This window comes from Lytechinus pictus, chromosome 13, assembly GCF_037042905.1.
Source record: "Lytechinus pictus isolate F3 Inbred chromosome 13, Lp3.0, whole genome shotgun sequence".
Lineage (NCBI taxonomy): Eukaryota > Metazoa > Echinodermata > Echinoidea > Temnopleuroida > Toxopneustidae > Lytechinus > Lytechinus pictus.
In genome coordinates, this window is record NC_087257.1 from 12,612,073 (window position 1) to 12,633,116 (window position 21,044).

The 21,044-nt window shown below is 35.9% G+C and overlaps 1 protein-coding gene across 1 annotated transcript; it reads right to left on the bottom strand.

The window, feature by feature from the left end:
* Window positions 1-1,980: 1,980 nt before the first annotated feature.
* Window positions 1,981-20,523, bottom strand: LOC129274521 (3-oxoacyl-[acyl-carrier-protein] reductase FabG-like). Its single transcript, XM_064108491.1, has 9 exons — window positions 20,401-20,523; window positions 19,718-19,857; window positions 18,812-18,904; window positions 18,210-18,351; window positions 17,819-17,859; window positions 15,566-15,635; window positions 15,028-15,064; window positions 5,108-5,171; window positions 1,981-3,790 (listed from the first exon to the last, which is right to left on the bottom strand). The coding sequence occupies exons 1-9, from the start codon at window positions 20,435-20,437 to the stop codon at window positions 3,641-3,643; spliced, it is 774 nt and encodes a 257-aa protein (XP_063964561.1). The 5' UTR covers window positions 20,438-20,523; the 3' UTR covers window positions 1,981-3,640.
* Between the last annotated feature and the right edge of the window lie 521 nt (window positions 20,524-21,044).

A 21,044-nucleotide genomic window follows, 5' to 3' on the forward strand; every position in this document is an offset into this window, starting at 1 on the left:
ATAATAATATATGAACAAAAATCCAGATTCAAAATTTCAATGGGGAGTGTGTCATTCCCCTTCTCCGTTACAATTTGTCAAGTGGCAGCGGCAGGGAGAACAATTTGTTTTGTTTTTTAAGCAGAAAGCTGTGATGATAGGGGGAGAATAAAATAAATAAAACATTAACGAATAACAAGAACAAAACAAAGACAAAACAATTTGTATCAGGATGAATTTCTTATCATTTAACATAGACCAACTTGGAGGAATAAGATGTTCATACAATTGTCGTATAATCGGAGCAGATGTCGGCGGAGCAAATATCGGCGGAGCAATTGTCGTATAATCGGAGCAATTTTCGGCGGAGCAAATATCGGCGGAGCAATTGTCGCGGAGCAATTGTCGTATAATCGGAGCAATTTTCGGCGGAGCAAATATCGGCGGAGCAATTGTCGCGGAGCAATTGTCGTATAATCGGAGCAATTTTCGGCGGAGCAAATATCGGCGGAGCAATTGTCGGCGGAGCAATTTTCGGCGGAGCAGATGTCGGCGGAGCACATGTCGGCGGAGCAAATATCGGCGGAGCAAATATCGGTGGAGCAAGTGTCGACGGAGCACATATCGGCGGAGCAAGTGTCGACGGAGCAACTGTCGGCGGAGCAATTGTCCGGAGCAATTGTCGGCGGAGCAACTGTCTTATTTTGCGTAGCAATTGTCGGCGGAGCAGATGTCGGCGGAGCAATTGTCGGGTCACCCCAGAAAGACTTGCAATCAAACGTAACTTATAAAAACTTGACTTTAAACCAATGGGAGGCACGGTTAGTGACATGCAATTGATTTCTAGTTCAATAGTTTTTAAACGCAACTCTTTCTTCAACAGCTATAGCCCCTGGAATAGGATTATGCCATCAAGAACATCTGTGAAAATATTCGATCCGAATAAAGAAATATCTATTTAGTCACTGGTTCTTGAGCTCAGAATCTATCATGAGCTGATGGTGCATATGGCAAGGTTGTGCCCTCCCTATATAGGATTAGAGATCACGGGAAAAATACACGGGGGCTGGGCAGGGCCCTGGCAACGATATTTTAACTGGGGCTGCTGATGTAAATTTGACAAGCAAAAAAAAAAAATTCTGTAAAAAAATGAAGGACATTTTGGTCCCGAGAAATTTGACAAGCAAAAAAGGGGCGGAGGGCATTTTTATGTTACATTGATCAATTTCTCACACCCATAGAATTCCAGGGGGTGCTGCCAATGGAGAATAATAGACGCATCACCCCCGCTTCCCCCGGGCCATGAGCATTGCACGGATCAGTCTCAGAAATACTTCCCCCCATGCCAGATCGTATTTGGAGTGCCCATCTGTATTATGAAATACATCAGTAATCATGATTTTTCTCAATGAAATGAGTATTTATTCGACTAGGGATTACATCACATATTCTGGGCACTTCCAAATATCATCAATTTAATTTCTTTTTTAAATCTTCTATATAATCATTTTTTATCCACTCTGTTTCTGTTCATGGTAACTCACAGGACAGCATTTTGCTGGTAAACGCAAAGCTGGTATATAACCAATTACCTATAGAAAACATTTTTACGTCTATATGTTAATCAGTCATAATGGGTGACCTTATAGACGACAGATGAGATTGCTCTCGGGCCTTTTTATCAAAGTGGAGACAATGGCAGAGTAGAGATTCGAACTCACAACCTTGTGATTGTGAGTCCAATGCTCTAACCAGTGGACCACACAACCCTTTTCTAATAACTGAAAATATCTTTTTAATTCTCAGCAAGTTCTCAGATGAGAAATTCAATTTCAGTATAAGACCAGTCTTCAAGTAATACTTAATTATTTTATCTGAGGCTTTTAAGTACAGCTTTCTGAATAATTCAATATAAAAAAGTATTTTTTTATATTTAAGAGGTTATATTAATAATTTTGTTTCAAATAATTATTTTTTGTTTTAAATTATTATTTTTGTTTTGAATAATATTTTATTTTCTTCCTCTTTCAAATCAATAAGTTTACAATCACAATTCATATAAATAAAGATTCTTTGTATGTATACAATCAATAAACAATCAAACAAATAAATATATCAATATCAATGAGATTACGAATATTTTAAAAATGATTACAAATGAAATTAAACTGCCAAATTTCTCTTCTATAACAATGTGAAAGCAGAGGGGAAAAACCCGTATCAATCGACAAAATAAAAAAAACGTACTTTTTCCCTGAATAGAATAGAAATAATCTCTTTTGCACAAGAAATAAAAAAAGGATAAAAGATTATTTTAAAGGTTAATTAGAGGAAGGTTATCCTAAAACGTCCCTACACATTCACCTTACCCCCATACCCCTTCCCCCCTCATCTCTCTCCCCAGACACTCACACAAGCTCACTTCAACTCACCACCACTCACAGCTCCCCCCCCCCCCCCTCTTCCCCGTCACAAAACTCACACATCCATCTACACACGTACACCCACACACAATGCATCCTGCTCTGGTACAACTATCTGTATTTGAACAAATAAACACAACAGAAACAAAATGAAGCAACCAATACATCCATAGTATTAAGAAAGGTATGCATTGATTTGTTCCCATTTCCTTAAGTGCACCCCCAGCTTCCCCTTTTTAAACGCTATTTGATATTCCGTATCTCTATACTCTTTAACCAAATGTGTCACTTTCTGTACGGTTGGCAATATTCCCTGTTTTCTTGAACTAAAAATGATATACTTAATTAAGAATATAATACAGTTTATTAAAGCTACTCTTGTAGTATTTCCAGATATCCCCATGAAAATTGTTTTCCAAACGTCACTGCCAAGTTCATTCAGTTGAAATATTTTACTCATCTCTTCCCACAATCGCTTAACTTCACGACAATAAAAAAATAAATGTTGGTAAGACTCAACTTCTTTTTTACAAAAGGAACAGAAATTATCTGTCTCAAAACCGAATTAAAAAAGTTCCCTTTTTGTGTACACAGCCCCTTGTAATTGTTTGTATTGAAATTCTCTGTGTTTATTGCATAGCATTGCACATTTCAGTCTAAAAAATACTTCTTTCAGTTCCCCCATTCCCAAATCATATTCGGATTGCCCATCTGTAACATGAAATACATAAACAATTTGAAAACTTTCAATGAAGTGGTCATATATTCGTCTAGATTTTATATCACATAGTTTCTGAACATGCCCACATATCATCAATTGAATTTCAAAGTTGTCTGTATCCATTTCCATAAAATCATTTTGTATCCACTCTTCTGTTATTACTGAAAATATCTTTTGAATTTTGAGCAAGTTTTCAGATGAAAATTTCAGATTATACCAGTATGAAACTGGTCTTAATTTACCTCCAACTATTAAACCGAGACCTTAACTATACCTTTCTGAAATAATTCAATATAAAAAAAGGTCTTGTTATTAAGGCATAGACGCTTGTTATTAAAAATAATGGGATTACTTTTCCCTCCAAAATGTCTACACTTATCCAATTCGTGCCATGCCTTCAGCATATCTATGTAAAATAATGGTATACCTTTCAAATTCATTCTACTCGTATCATAATCACACAGAAATATGATTCGACCACCTAAAGAGCTAAAAAAATATTCGAATGTTGCTTTTATTATCGAGCGCATGAAACGTGTCTGCCGCCATCTATGGACAGGGTTTCTCCAGTGATGAAGGATGCTGCGTTGGAAGCGAGGAACTTGATTGCGGGTGCCACTTCGTTCACTTCTCCCGCTCGACCCATTGGGTGAACTTTACGAGCTCGCTGAAAAATTGAACATTGAAAAGTATGGTATAACATAACAGTATAATACATGAATATATTCACATGATTATGATGATTTAATAATCATCGTTGTCATGGGCGGCGGAGCAGTATGGGGGGGGGGGGGGCGAAACAATAGATGTCCCTGAGCATGAACAAAGAATAATCCTCTGCTCCGCCGATCATGATCGTTGTCATCATCATTATTATTATTATTATTGTTATTTTTATTTTTATTTTTATTTTCATTTTTTTGTTTCATTTTTTTTTTTTTTTTTGGGGGGGGGGGGGCGTATTAGATATTGTTTATTATGTTTGGGTGTTTGTTCCATTGAAGCTGTTTGGGAGTTTATGTGTATGCATGGTGTGGGTTTCCTGTCCTTCAGGTTTATAATATTTTTACTTAATTCAAGTCATTCTGTTCAAGGTAGTATATGAGTTTCATATTACGAATCAGTTTGATGTAAAATATTGTAATCAACGATATTCAGTTATGTGTTTATTCTTACAGATACTTTTTGTATCAAGTCAAATGAATGATGAAACAACTATATATATTTCATTTGTATTATGTTACTCGAAAATAAAAAAAAGTGATATTATATTGATGTATTAAATAAAATATGAAATAATATCATCTCAGTCAAATTGTATTTTCACATCTATATATACATCATACACTTCACTTCTATTCATCATCTCATTGGATGTCAAAGAATCAATTGATCTGAATTAATTCTGATTAAACTACTGCATCAATAAAGTTTTGACGAGTTGTGATCCTTTGTGCCCCTTGACAATTTGACCCCGATATTTCATCAGGGTCCCGTCTTACAAATGATTACGATTGATGATGCAATCAACCTCAATTTTATGGATATCCATCATTGTCATATTTCCTACAGGAAATTTAAACAAAGTCCTTAGTAAACAAAGAGAATCACACTGAATTTTCAAGAAAACGAGAATGTATGAACATGGGCGGAAATCCGAGGGGGGACAGGGGGTGATAACCTTTTTTTTTTTTTTTTTTTTTTTTTCCTTGTCAAATTTTCCAGCCCCTTGTCTCCCCTACGTTTTGGGAGAGATTTCCGCCCCTGTGTATGAATATTGATCCTATTATCAGAAAACATTTAAACAAACAAGTATTTCAGATGTTGACGTTTCTGGCCATCCATAGTTGTGGTTGATCGGACCAATCGCAACTCTTTGTAATACGGGACCAAGATCACCTTCACTCCCGCTCTGCACACATGAGCTGAAAACAGAATAAAAAAAAACTAATTTGGTACTTAAACTATCAAGTTCAAATCTTACCTCATGGTTGTCCTCAGCTGACATTCCAAAAACTGTCTGGAGGGGAGTCATGATAGTGCCAGGGCTGCAAATAAATGAATAGAAGAAATCAATGATTCTCGACTGTACGCAGTCGAAATTTATATGTCTGCCATTCAGTGGCGGTGGCGTACCTAGGATTTTCCACAGGGGGGGGGGCAAAACCGTCCGCCAAAAAATTTGACAAGCAAAAAAAAAAAAAAAAAAAAAAAGGTCTTCAATCACATATAAAGGATTTCGTACCAGAAAAAAAATTGACAAGCAAAAAAAAAAAAAAAAAAAAAAAGGTCTTCAAGCTCGTCAGGGGGGGGGGGGCAGGGATACGTCCTTTGCATGGATTGTGACTCGTCATGAGATCATCATGCCTCAATAAGTCATGGTTGAAGTTTGAAGCTAATAATTTCTTCATTATTATCATGAGAAACACACATTCAAATATATATATAATGACCTCTGTGGCCTCTCATGACCCCAAAATCTATTCAGATCAATGACGTCACTCCCATTTCGACCTGTCGAGATGGCAAATTACGCAATCTCGCGAAGTCGACATAATAACGTTATTTATGTCGACTTGGTGAGATAAAATACCTCCACAAGTTCATGGCGCTTTAAAGCTACCGGGCATACGCATGCATTAAGCTTGAAGTTTAACCCTCAAACAGTAATTGTGAGAACAATGTATATTTTGATATTGTTTGTTTGTTTGTTTGTTTTATTTTTATTTCTGCGTTCACAATACATTATCATAAATATTTACATTGTTTGTAATATACAAAATAATTCATAATGCATACAATATAAACATAATACATAATTTGAAGGAAAAAATGGTGTGGGCATATACTTCACATTTTGATAATAAAATAGGAACATTAACAAAATTTAAATGAACGCAGGAGACCGCCATCGTGAGCGATTAAGCTTGTAATTGATGACGGCCTCATAAAAAGGGTTCGTGACTATGATTGGTATAATTACTGAACAAGTGGGTGCAATGCAGGTGCAGGTGCGGGTGCAGAAGATAGCTGTAGAATTTATATTTTTTATTTAATTTATAGTGGTAAATGAGGATTAATTTGAAGGTTGGGATGAATAAGATCGAATGATATTTCTTTTAACAGTTGATTTTAAAGAGTATAAAGTGGAACAAGATTTAATATTTTCTGCAAGATTATTCCAAATGTCTGGACCATGATGTCGAATTGATTTAGAGGTAATTAACAGTCTGGGGTTTGTGAGATGAAAGTTTCCAGATGTACGAGTTGGGTAGGTATGGACAGAACTATTGAACTTAAACATATCATCAAAAGACGAAGGGAGTAGGTTATTAATATACTTAAACATAATGATAGCTACTTGAAGAGTATACAAGTCGGCAACTTTTAGTGTTTTCTGTTTGAAAAATAATGGATCAGTGTGAGCCAAGTAATGAGATCCTGTACAAATGCGAACAACTCTCTTTTGTAATTTGAAAATAGAAGTCAGCTTTGTTGAGCCACAATTAGCCCAAACAACGTTACAATAAGTAATATACGGGAGTACTAAGGAATTGTACAATAGGAATAAAGTTTTAAGAGGCAAAATAAATTTTAACTTAGAAATAATTCCAATGCTTCTCGAAATACACATTGTAATATGGTGCAGATGCTCATTCCAAGATAAAGCTTCATCTATGATAACCCCTAAAAATTTAGAGTGAGTTTTCCGTTCTAATGATTTGCCGTCAATCTGTAGGTGAAATTGAGTGTTAGAAATATGAGAGTGATGTTTAAAATATATGTAGTGAGTTTTGTGTGTGTTCAAAGATAATTTGTTAGCTTTGAACCACTGTGATACTTTGTTTATTTCATGATTTAAAATATTGTATAACGAAGTAGGATTTGTATGAGAAAAAAAAATATTTGTGTCGTCGGCGAATAATACAAAAGATAAAATGGATGATGTATTAATAATGTCATTGATATATAGTAAAAATAATAGTGGGCCTAATATGGAGCCTTGAGGGACACCACAACGAACTAAAAGTGAGTCAGAGTCATAACCATTAAATGCGACGTATTGTTTTCGATTTCTTAAGTAATCTTTAAACCAAAGGAGGGATTGACCTCGTACGCCATAATAATTAAGTTTTGAGAGTAGAATGTCGTGATTAAGTGTATCAAATGCCTTACTAAGGTCACAAAATATGCCAATGACATGTTCTTTATTTGCAATGGCGTTTGTAATTTTATCATAGATTTGGATTAAAGCCAAGTTTGTTGAGTAATTTTTCCTAAAGCCATATTGATTAGAATTTAGCAGATTGTGTTTGCTGATGAATTTATAAAGTCTGTTATATACTATTTTTTCTAAGATTTTTGATATAGTTGGGAGAAGAGAAATGGGGCGATAATTATTAATTTCATGAGGATTGTCTTTTTTGAAAATTGGATTTACTTTGGCGATTTTGAATAAGTCAGGAAATACTCCTTGTGATAATGATTTATTAAAAATGTTACTAAGAGGATTAGCAAGTGGGTGAATTATTTCTTTTAAAAGAGACATACTAATTCTATCATGTCCATGCGATTTTGAACTGTTAAGAGACCGTGTAATATTGATAATTTCAGTTGGGTCCGTAGGGTTAAAAAATATAGAGTGTGGATTAGGTTCGGGGAGATAGTCGGTAAAACGCGCATTAGGGCTATTAATTTTGCTTGAAAGTTCGGGTCCGATATTTGTGAAAAATGAATTAAATGAATTTGCTTGAAGGGAAGAGTCAATTTTAAAACCGTTAAGAGTCATATCATCAGTAGGAGGGGAATCTGTTTTTGTTCCCATTACCTCTTTAATGATTTTCCAAGTTGCATTAGTGTTTGAACTGGCATTCTTTATTCTACTAGCGTAATACATTTTACGTGATATACGAATTAATTTTGTCAATTTGTTTCGATATACTTTATATGTTTTTAAGTTAGCTTCGGACGGTTTGTGTAAATGTGACTTGTAAAGGCGATTACGTGTATGTATTGATTTCAATATACCTTTTGTTATCCAGGGATGTTTGGGGGTCTTTTTTCGATTATTTTTCATTCTACCTATGGGGATATTCTTATCGTAATAATGTTGTAATTTATCATTAAAGCGATTATAAGATGTGTTTGCTCCAACTTCATTATAGACATCCTCCCATTCCTCAATTGTTAAGTCTTGTTTCAATAATTCAATATTACGTTTAGATTCTCTTCTATATGTATGTTGGTTAAATGTTTTGAGGTGTGGTAGTTTTAAATCACAAGTTAGAAATATTGGTAAGTGGTCTGAAACTTCAGAGCATAGAATTCCTCCTATCATTTTGTTGTTCATGTTATGTACGTTGGAAAAAATGTTGTCAATTTGAGTTGATGAATTTTGGTTGATTCTAGTGGGATTATTTATGAATGAATTGAAGCCGAATGAGTACATTAGTTTCATGAAATTATTTGATCTTTTATTGTCGATTGAGGGTAAGAAATTGATATTAAAATCACCAATAATAAAACAGTTTTTATTTTCATTACTTATTATATGGAGATATTGCTCTGTTTCCTCATAAAATGAATCAAAATTAAAACCTGGTGGTCTATAAATTAAACCTATGACGACATTTTTAAATTCTGTGTTTTCAATTTCAATAAACAAAGATTCAGCATGTAAAAGTTTCACGTCGGAACGGATCTTAAATTTCAGTTTTTCGGCAATATAGAAGGCTACCCCTCCGCCTCTTTTCCCTTTGCGGTCTGCCCTAATCAGCTTATAATCTGGTATAAATTAAACAAATCTGGGGAATTTTCGTGTAACCATGTCTCGCTAATACCAATAACAGAAAATTTAAAATTGTTTAACGTGTGTAAGAGATTTTCAAAATATTCGAAGTTTCTATTCAGACTTCTTAAATTTGCATGTAAAAGAGAAATATCATGATTATTATTAAATATGTTATTAAATTCTTGAGGTGTGTAATATTTACTGTTGTGTGAATTTTCTATTAAATTATCAGGAATAAAAGAGAGTGAATCCATCAAAATTGATATAATGTAAAGTACCGGCGATTATGTAAGGGATATACTGCGAGCGTGCTTGTGGTGAAGGTGCGTGTGATAGTGATTGTGTGTATATTCGTGTGTAACTGTGGTGCTGATGTGCAGTTAATATAAATGAAAAATATGTCTACAAAAATAACAAGACCCATCTTGGTCAGCATATACAATATAGGAAGCACTACGGCAGAGCTCTGCCACCTAAGTACATATATACAAGAGTTGAAATAATTACATATAAATAATGAACGATTACATACAAATGAATTAAGAGCAAACCCAAAATATGCCTACGGATCTAATGTGTATTACTATTGGCATGGTAAATCACTCCATTAGCTCCATGTATTAACGCAGTAGGCCTAAAGTTGAATAGCCACGCCCTCCCTGATCAGATACGTGGATGTATGTGTGCAAGTGTAATAAATATGGATTATTATGCGCATGGGCCTGTCCTGGGGAATAATGAAGTTTGTTTTGAAAGCGCTTATCAATCAGCCTTGAATACCCGATCAGTCGCGCGTGTTTTCAACATAAAGGTGCGTCAATCATGCATGGAATAGCCACGCCTCCTCTGATCAGGCAGCGCATGTACATGATGTGTGTATAGGCATACAAATTGAGTTTAGCTTATTTAACAAATCAATATAATTGGTATACACAGTGTGAAATCAACCCGTCCATTCCGATCCCCTATTGAACATTCAAGTCTTATGTCATGATAGAGATTGATCATGCATGTATAACCCCGCCCACTCTGACCAGATACTTGGGTACCTGCGTGTTTTCATATTATGACTGATTTGCAAAATAATAGGAAATTTTATAAAGCTCACATCCATCATGTCAATTACCAATGAAATAACCTAAATTCCAGGCGTAGTAGTGCTTGTTTAGGTATACGTTGACCATGCATGGAATAGCCACTCCCCTTTGATCAGACACTACATGTGCATGGTGTATGCAGGGAACAAGATGTAATTAACATGTTAAACAAATCAATGCAATGACTATGCATATTGTAAATTCCACCCAATACATTAAAGAGAGGGTGAATCATCTAATCCTTGGGATGGCTGTTTACAGTGATTAACAAGATAATAAGACGATACAAAAAAATACGATAGAATGGTTTCCTATTAACTGAATGATGTAATCAACATGTTCAGTGGATCAATTAAATTGTCATTGTACATTGAGAATTCAATTCATGCTTGTCCAATCAAGCATTTCAATGAGTATGGTTAAAAATAAATAAAGAATTCGTTACTAAGCATTATCTGCCAGCATAAAAATGTCATTGTAATTCCAGGATGATTATTTTGGCGCACAAATTAAGATCATGAGAGAACAAGCCAAATAATTATACCTATACGGTTCTTTAAAGCGAAAAAATGTGTAGAATACTTTTAACAAGAGTTATTCTTAAATCAGCATTTCAGGGTTGTAACAATAAACTACTCTGGACGGGCGTATACAGTAGTATACATTGATCATTCATGAAATAGCCACTCCCCTTCCCATCGGATACTGCATGTAATTGGTGTATGCCGATAGACAAGTTGAAATTTACATATCAAACAAAATCAATGTTATTGGTTACGCATATTGTAAAATCGGCCCAAGCCTTCCCTATCGAGCACTTCAGTGAGTATGATAACATGAATAATGGATATAGATTGATAATGCATGTGCAGGTACAATACAATTCATCATGCATGAAGGAGCCATGCCCTCCCTGATCAGACACGTGGATTCACAGTGCTTGATCATGTAAAGGATATAGCCACACCCCCTCTGATCAGACACTACATGTACATGGTGTATACATGCGGGTACACAAGTTTAAAATTAACATAATAAATAAGTCATTGTAATCAGTTATGCATATTATAAAACCAACCAATGCCTCCGCGATCGAGCATTTCGATCAAGGATCATAATAGATAGAGATTGATCATGTATGTATACGTGGTATAGCCACACCCTCTCTGACCAGACACTTGAGAACATACGTGTTTTCATATTAGGATTGAACGCAAAATAAGAATTCTTACAAAGCTCCCATCAGTTATCAATTAAATACCCTGCATACCGGATGAATCAGTAGAATACAAGGATAGGTATGCGTCTTGTATAATTATCAAGAATAGGAATAGCCACTCCCTCTGATCAGATAGTACGTGTACATGATGTAGGCCAATGCAGGCATACAAAGTGACAGGATGACTAAACGATACCAAGAAAATTTTGAGGATAAAGCGGTTTCCTAATGACTGAATGCATTCCGCATTATAATCAACATAATAGATCATTGTGAATTGTGAGAAGTATAGATTCATGCCTGTCCTAGCGAACATTTGAGTACGGCGTACGTACACGCATGTGTAGCCACACCCTCACTGCTCACTTACAAGACGTTATGGCGCATGCGTGTTTTCGTTTATAGAGTTTGTGGCAAGGCTCGTACCTATACCATTAAAACATAAATTGACGATAAGCCACACCCCAATCTGATCAGAGAGTGATGTATATGTACATGTAAAGCATGCAAGCGTAAGTTCATGCATGACCAACGGTATCCACAACAAGCATAGCCCAACAGTGATTTTACATTTCAAACGAACCGTTTAAAATACTTGTGTTAATTACAGTCTCATTCATTGCTCGATCAAGCAAATGGGATTACATTTCCAGCGAATTGGTTGAAATAGTTGAGATGGTGAACTATAAATAATGCAATTATCACAAGAATAGGATAATACCTCTAGTCTGCAGTACTAAGGTTTGTAAAGATTATAGAGGTACTTACCTGATGCAAAAGAAAACCCTGACAAATTATTAGAGATAAGTAGTAATCAATCGAGTGAAATTATTCAGCATTGATAATATTTTTTAACCTAATTGTCATAAGAGTCGCTTACACGCCTGCGTAGCCACACCCTCACTGACAAGACCTTATGACGCATGCGTGTTTTCAATTATAGAGTTTATGGCAAAGCTCGTATACCATTCAAACACAAATTAGCCATGTGTAAGCCACATATCACTCTGATCAGACAGTGATGTAAAGCAGGCACGCGTCAGTTCACGCATGACCAATGGTAAATTAACACAACAATCATAGAACGACAATAGGGATTACATTTCAAACGAACCGTTTAAAATACTTGTGTTAATTACAGTCCCATTCAATGCTCAATCAAGCAAATGGGATTACATTTCAAGTGAATTGGTTAAAATTGTTGAGATGGTGAACAATAATGCAATTACCACAAAAATACCTCTAATTTTAGTATAAGGTTTGCAAAGATTCTAGAGGTATATGATACAAAAGAGACAAATTGAGATAAGTGGTAATCAATTGAGTAAATATATTCCGCATTGAGAATAATTTTTAACCAAATTGGCAAAATACACGCGGTTGAATACAAATATACATAAATAGGATATTACTAAACATCTCATTCAGTTATATTATTTAAGGGCAGGAACTTTATCAGCCTTCAGAATTGAAGTATGCCTAATGAAAACTATGAAGTGTAATTGACAAAAACATGCTTCATCATGTATGAGGATGGTTTGTTATATTAAAAACCCAGAGTCAAAATTTATGTTTTACTCCTCTATACATTTCCTTGTTTCCCTTTTTTCGAATGTATCTAATATGTCAAAACATTTGCGATGAATATAATTTGACATTACAGCGATGCATGATCAGTCCAAGTACAGCTGTGGTTAGTATGGTGGGAAAAAAAATCGGTGAATCAGAGAAAAGTAAATACAAATACTGTATGGGAAGCGCTTTTGTGGCTTTTTATTTTCTCGTTTACATATACTGTACGTGACTTTTTACAAAGTTATGATTATATGTATCCAAAATATTGAATATCAGGTATTAAAATGTGTGTTGTACACATTGCATAAATATTAACTCTCTTCTTTTTCCAACATGTTTTGAAGAAAAATAATTATATTTTTCCGCAGGAAACTTCAATAGAAGCAGATTTTGTCAGTGCCGATAACTTTGAAATTACAGAAAGGACTAAATGGAAAACAATATGATAATAATTTCAAAGTTAAGCATAGTACATTTACAAAATAGAGATCAGGGGTCGTTCTATCCGAAAGGCATTTGGTATGAACAAAAATAAAACGTCCGTTTTCGGAAAGGGAAAGGCGATGTATCATTCAGTCATTCAGTATTAAAGTCTCGATACATTAGAAAAATGGGGAAGAAAGAGTCATATCACCTGTTGTAACGTTGATGTTGCTCAATCTCTGTAGGGGTTCCATGTAGTCGTACCTTTTTCCTTCCATTGGAGGACGATTTTAGCACCTTGTAACTTTATTCTTGTAGATTGGTTTTTTTCCTTTCGCAACTTGTAAGCAATTTCGGCAAGGTGGCCACGTTGAGCTTTCAGGGTGGGAGGGAGGTCTGTCCTGACCGTTATGCGAGGGGGAGGTGATGATTGCGTTTCCGCTGCGATTCCTGGCTGCTGCGATGTTTCCTTTGGGCGTCTTAGGTTCTCGAAAGTTGAAAGAATGAGATCTCTGTCTGGCATCCTGACGAATTTAGCGATTATCGGAGCGGGTCGGAAACGGGCTGCGGCACCGGCGTCTGGGGTCCGAGGTGGGTTGCGATTGGGTAAGCGATGTGCGTTGATGAGTTGGATCCCTTTTGCCCTTCCCTCGTCAACACCAAGAAAGATGAATACTTTAAGTAATGTTATATATATATCCTCATTAGGCTCACCATCAACTCCGTAGAATAGCAGATTGGGTTTTCGGTTGTAGATTTCCATCAAGAGAAGTTTCTCTTTTAAATTGGATATTTCGTCTTGTAGTGGAGCAATGGTAGCTGGTATAGAATTCTCAACCTCAGCTATTTTGGCAGAATTAACCTCAATTGTAGTTTCCACATCTGTAAGGCGGCGATTAAAAGACTGAAGTTCAGTATTGATGTTATCAAGTTTAGACAAGATTTTGTCAGAAAAGTTGGCAATATCTCGCTGTAATTCCGAATTAGAGGGATCCGAAGAGGTTGGAGAGCTAGAGTGCACTTTATCTGCCACGGTGGCCGATGCGGCCGGCTGCTTGCTCGCAGTTTGTCGGGTAACAGGCCTCGGGCCATGGGATGCCATAATTCGCAGTTGATAGAATTTTTGTGTAATCTTAATAGGTGGCAAGAGCTCTGCTCAGTGCGTCCGTTCAGCTCGAAGTCATGTCACGAATCATATAAAATATAAAAATTATGTGGATAATACAGGTTACTGGCACAGAACTGTGTTGGTATATTGCATATGTATAGCTGGCAAGTTTTGCGGGTGTCATTGCGGAGTGAATAAATTGTTGAGGGTCAGTTAGTGCCTTTTGCTGCTTAGTTTGAGATTAGCTGCGCACCTAAAGGTTCGCATCTCGCAGGTAACACGCAGTTCCAACGCAGGTGCCTCGCAGTGTCCGTATGTCCTATATGTTGCCCGTGCCCCGTAACACAAAACATATAACACGCAAGTAGTCTGTATGCCTTCCCTGGGGAGTGTTTCATCAACATTTTCATCCGACAGGTTGTCAGTTCTGACATCTTTCTCTGATGTTGATTGGCTGAGAGGTACTGTTACTATGGTAACTGTCGGAAAAAATGGGACTTGTCGGATAAAACGTCCGACAAGTCCTTTCATGAAACGCCCCCAGGTATAAGTAGCACGCGCCAAGCAAGTAAGACATATAAAAAAATCCTTGTCTGCCAAAACCCAGCACGCTACCCATTTGCACCCGCATAACTTGCATTGAAATGTGCATGTGACTGCTATAGGGCCTTTAGTGACGTGAAATACTTACTTGACTGCATTTACTCGTACACCTTTGGAAGCCAAATCTGGGGGGGGGGGGAGAAAAAAAACCCTTTAGAAAGGAATTCAGTGGTGGTCAATATGGCATTGAATCTACAAAACATAATATGTGTGTGAGGGTGTGTGTGAGTGTGTGTGTGTGTGTGAAAAGGTAAATTCCAAATGGAAAAGAATGGTGAAATTTCAAAGATATTTGATAGAGAATTAAAAAGTTGATGGATATATTTTGAAGAGTGGTAATGACGACTATTCCATTTGTCATGTATTGTTCATAGCTTTCTCCCGATCATCCTTTTTCACTAAAAAATCTCGACACCAAATAATTTACAGTTTTAAGGGCCCGTTTCATAAAGAGTTACAACTGTTTTGACTTTGCCATTATGGCAACTACCATGACAACAGGGCTCAGCAGCCAATCAAAATCAAGGTTACGATGGTAGTTGTCACAATGGCAAAGTTACAACAGTTGTAACTCTTTATGAAACGGGCCCCAGATATTGGTTTCATTGATAATAAGAATGACATACCTAAAGCAGTACATCTTGTAAACTGGTCAATAGCAGCTTTTGAAATGTTGTAAGCCAACATACCGGGCACCTGAAAATATAGTATAAAAATCCCCAATCAGATCAAGAAGATTCTATGACTGGAGTTCCAACAGTCAACAAATTTATTCAAGCAGCTGTTCATTTCTAAAGAAGCACAAAAGAAAGAATGGCAATTAGGACCCTTTTGATGTCCAGCTTCGAAGCCGCCAGTTTCATTGAAGAAATCTGAGGGGTGAAATTTTACGAAAATTCATTTGTATCGATTTTCCATCTTTCATATTAATAACCAAACTGAAATTTGAATGCATGACAAAACATCAATAACCAAGCACTATTACGACGAGATATTTGCCCAGATTATATCAATTAACCTTAATTAGTGAAAAAAGAAAGAATTTGACCTTTACTGAAACCAGATCTTAACACTTTTCCGATCGTTTGCGGCGAATGAAAATTTCAAATGTGGTCGGTGGAATATTGTTTTTCATTACTGTATATGCCAGATGAGTGCCCGCACGTGCCCAGTCAAGCAAATTTGAGTCATATTTAAGGACATATTGCATAGTTTATTTTCGCATGCCTCCGAATTATGTACTACACATATAACCAGACCAAGATCATGAAGATGCGGCGAAAAAGTAATTATCATCACAAAAGCATATTTCCCTTTCTGTATGACCTATAGATAGCTGCTGAGTCATGCGGAAATCATTTGTCAACACAATTGCAAGAGATGTTGAGCAAAGTGCATGCCTGACATACTTTCTGCTGGCGGCTTCGAAGCTTGTTCAAAGGGATTTTGTTTGCTGTTACTCCATCTCATTTAAACCTCCTTGATCAGATGATGCTTGAAGGTTTGCATGGTGGAATAAACAATCGCGGACTTAATCCTCATTTTATCCCTCTTTATATACATATTCGAGACTGCACACACCCAGACCGTATTCCTCCCCCTACATCTGAAACATTGTAAACTAAAAGTTGAAATCTAAAAAAAAAATTATGGGGAATGATCATTTGCTCATGTGGTCTGGTTTCAATGAACAACTTTTCAAATTCACTTAAAAATTTATACATTAGAAACATTCTGATTTACTTATTCGAAATGCATACCCCAATTTATCAAAGTAAACTCAGCAATATTTTGTTTTCTTTTCTATTTTGCTTTGGAGTTCACAAAGACACAGGTGCAATGCGTGATAAAAGCTTAAAGATGTTAAGTGTTATTATCAGTGGCGCTTCCCCCCCCCCTCAAAAAAAAAAAAATAAAATAAAAATACGACCAAGAATAAAAAAGGCAAGGAACAGGAAAAAGAGAAGTTTGAACTATGATATTGTTTTCTTAATAAATTATCATGTCAAAATCTATCACAAAATTAAATTTTTGTAATAAGAAATATCGAAATTTGTGCTCACTTGCTTCACTCGCTCATAACTTTTTTTCATAAATAGATTTTGCCTGGTATACAATATCTATATAGGGCCCTTCATTTTGTTTGTGGGGGGGGGGGGCTCATGACACCACCGATCAGTGGTAATGGTAGAAACTGATCTGTATAGATTGAAATCCTCACTGGTAACAGGCATCTGAATGAGAAATCCATTTCTTACCAAATTTGATATTTTTTGTTCTCTTGCAGCTAATAATAATAATAATAATAATATATATATATATTAACAAGTGCACACCTAGTTACCATTAATGCCTAAAGTATTTCCATTTATTTGAATGCAAGATAAAAGAGCATTGTCGATTAAATACCTTGCTCACGGGCACAGGTATACCGCGGCCGGGGATCGAACCCCGGACTTTCCATGTAAAGTCATGCGCCTTAGACCACTCAGCCACGGCACCTCGCCTATATAATCACGATTACAAACCTTTAGGTCAAGACAGGATTGAATCACCTGATATTTTTGTGATAATCGGTCGCTTTTAAAAGTCTCGATAATTATGACTACTAGAACGTCTAATAATTATGGTAGTTTAAATTTACACAGTATAGGCCATACGGAGGGGGAAAATGATAAATTTACTTTACTTTCTGCAAAGCATGCAATAATCATATTGTTAGGGTATTCCACTTGAGTTGAAAAATCAGGCCACAGTGCTTCATCTTTTAATCTAATAAAAGGTATACACACATATACTATATCTAAACTCTAGACTTATTAAGAACTAATATATACCATGGACCTTTGCAGTAGGTCCATGTATATACATGTACCTACCACTCGCTTTCCACAGATACTGGAAACATTCACTACACACCCTGAATCAAAATTTAAAAGAAAAAGATATAAAGTTTACAAAAAGAAGAAGGAAGTATATTAATCAGGGACCATATATTGATTTCATTTTATTGTTTTCTTCTGCATTCATATAATTCGTATAATACATTTTTAAATAACATGACAAAGATATGAAACTAACATAGTTTTTTAAACATTTTAAACAAGTGTATCGAATCTTATACAACATACTTAATTTTCAAAATAAATTAAGCAACTACTGTTAAGTTCATATGGTAAATATAGTTGTATAAAAAGTGTTTTTACTGTGTATTAACAAATAATCTGGCAGCTTAGAGTTAAGTTCCAATCAATTAAAGAAGAGACGTACCTTTAGATTTGATCAAGTGAGGTGCTGCTAGGTTGGTAATCTGTAGAACGGACCTGACGTTGAGTTTGATCATGTGATCATAAGTCTCCATCAGATTCTCACTGGATAGGGGTGATAGCATGCAAGCTCCGGCATTATTTACCTTAACAACAAAAACAAAAAGACCAGGCTCTCCGTTTCAGAAAGATTTGTTACAATAATAAATGCACAGTTTCTATAACGTCATGTGTGTTATCAACCAATCAAATCGAATGATTTCAGTAGCTCTTAACTGTTATATGTTCTATTGTAATACGTTTATCAAACGGGTCCAATGATTCGGAAAAAAGATTAAAGCAAATGCGAAAGTAAATTTACAATATTAAATTACGAGCGTATTGGTATTGAATCTTACCATGCAGTCATACGGGCTTGAAGAAACTTGCCCTTTTCCTCCAAGCAAGCTATCATGACAGATAAAAAAAAAATCCTAAAAATCGAACAACTATAATTCAGAGCAGCATCTCACCTTTGCGTGAACAAATTATAGCATAAAGGAAAGTGACAAATACATGTTTGATAACGGAATCTACATTTTCTTAAATATTTGAGAATAACCTCACCAAGACATCTAATTTTCCAAAGTGTGTGACAGTTGATTCCATAACCCTCTTCACGTCATCTTCGACACACATATCAGCCTTGATAGTGAGAACCTGTAAGATGAACATAATAACAATAATAATGATAATAATAAATAATAATCTTTCAATCTGAAGGACGTGGGTTCGATTCCAAGCCAAGGTGGATACGTGCGCTATACAAATCCTATATTATTTATTATGTTATTTACAAAAATAAAGGTATTAAAAGAAGATATCGAAACAAATTGATTGAAAATCATTTTTCTTTAATAATTGACGGCTTAAAATCATGTGTATCTTCTGGATATGATTTGCACCTTGGTAGCCGAAGGTTTACACATGAAAATCATAATGAAATTGCCCTGTGTGATGGCTCCCTGGTCAAACGCCTCAAAAGAAACCCATACAAGAAACCTTAAGGACGAATCATAACGTCTATACCATGCAATGGATAGTAAAACCTAGCTCCCAATATATTTGATGATAAACTTATTGGTTAGGTGTAAATTGACTTGAAAACTCCACATCAAGCAAAAAATTTATCCTTTTAATGTTTTTTTTTCATCGATGTATTTGTTCAGATATTCTTGAGAGAAAAAAAAGTATTTATATCAACTTTTGATCTCAACACTCAAAAAATTTTACCTTGAAAGTTTTTGCTATCCACTACAAACATAATTATCAATGATGTAAATTTTCTTGTATGTCAACACAAAACAAAAGAACGTGCATAGTCAAATAAAAACACTGGTTTCAAATTAATATTTTCTGAAAGATTATTTTGGACAACTGCTCAAGAAATTATGTAATTTTTTGAGGTACTCCACTAATATATACAAACACCCCCTTAACCCCTCACCCCCCCGCCTGCAAACTAATTTGTACCTTTTCCTTTGTAAGGCCCTTAGCCAAGCAGTCCTGTGCATATTTCTCTAGCCTTTCTTCATCTCGACCGACTAATGCCAGACTGGCTCCTGACGAAGCAAATTCAAGGGCGGTCTCAGCTCCAATCCCTGAGCTAGCCCCTGTAAAGAAAAAATAAAAATTCACGAAATTCAATCTTTTGATTAGTAAAAACAGGTAAGATTTAAAAGAAATTACGTTAGTAAATCAATGAATGTTAGATTTAAATTCGCTTTTGTGTAAAAAATATATTACTAGTTCTATTTGATATCGGTTAGCCTCACAATTTTTAAATTTTCGTCAAGCGTCTGAGCTCCGCCGTGAAGGCCCTCACCTGGGTTAATCATCGCAGGGTCATTTGGGACAATTATTGTTTTCGAGTAGGAAGGGTGGGGGGCGGTGTCCGATATCCAGACATAAAACCATTATCGTTTGCTCTGTTAGTGTAGGCCTACTTTCTCTCAGAGTCATGCATTTAATAGGAAAAAAAAGTATTTATAAATATTCGTGCTTTGTAATATTGCCTGATATTACTTCAAATCGATTCATGATCGAGATATTGATCGGCAAATTCGGACAAAATGCCCTTTTGTCCGGACGAACAAATCCGATCAGGACATAATTACAACCCAGCCAGACAAACAAGTTATTGGGTATATACATACCAGTTATTAACACCACTTTGCCTTTGAATTCTCCCATTTTGTCATCCACACTTTATTCGTACATCACGCGTCGACGTCGTAGATACAACTGAACTTGAACATGTTTAAATGTTGCGTGTGAGTGTTTTTTTGTTGTTTATTTTCAGCTGAGAAGACCAAAGTCCGAACTGAAGTCCATGGCCGCGTAGGGAAGCGGGGGTGCTACGGGGGAAGCACAACCCTAAAAAAAAAAAAAAAAAAAAAAAAAAAAAGTTTATTTTCTCTCTTTTCAGTTTTTTTTTTAAATCAGAAATACCTTTATTTGGGCGTGAAAACTTCCAAAGTCGTGCGCAACATACACGCGCAGACAGCATCTTGTACTCCACAAGGAGCACTAAAAGGGGTACGTTACAGGCCTTAATTAAAAAAGGACCAGTCGGGGGGGGGGGGTCGTCAGTGAATGACCACTTTAGTTTTTACAGTTTTATGCCTGTCACAGATTTTCAGGAATGCTGAACCATAACTCAAATCCTAAGAATTTCGTTTGTTTGCCCCATCTTTAAGAATACCCTCCATCCGCCCCTGGGGGTTCAGGGGGAATCAAAATCCCTGACCATGCTGACGTTAGAACTTGATATTCTATAGTTCTATTAAGGTAGTATTAT

Excerpts from the sequence above, each read along its gene's own strand:
- LOC129274521 (XM_064108491.1), bottom strand. The coding sequence starts at position 20,437 with ATGGGAGAATTCAAAGGCAAAGTGGTGTTAATAACTG. Across the intron at positions 19,858-20,400 it reads CAAAGTGGTGTTAATAACTG|GGGCTAGCTCAGGGATTGGA; the intron begins GTATGTATATAC and ends TTTTCTTTACAG. Across the intron at positions 15,636-17,818 it reads GTATCTGTGGAAAGCGAGTG|GTGCCCGGTATGTTGGCTTA; the intron begins GTAGGTACATGT and ends CTATATTTTCAG.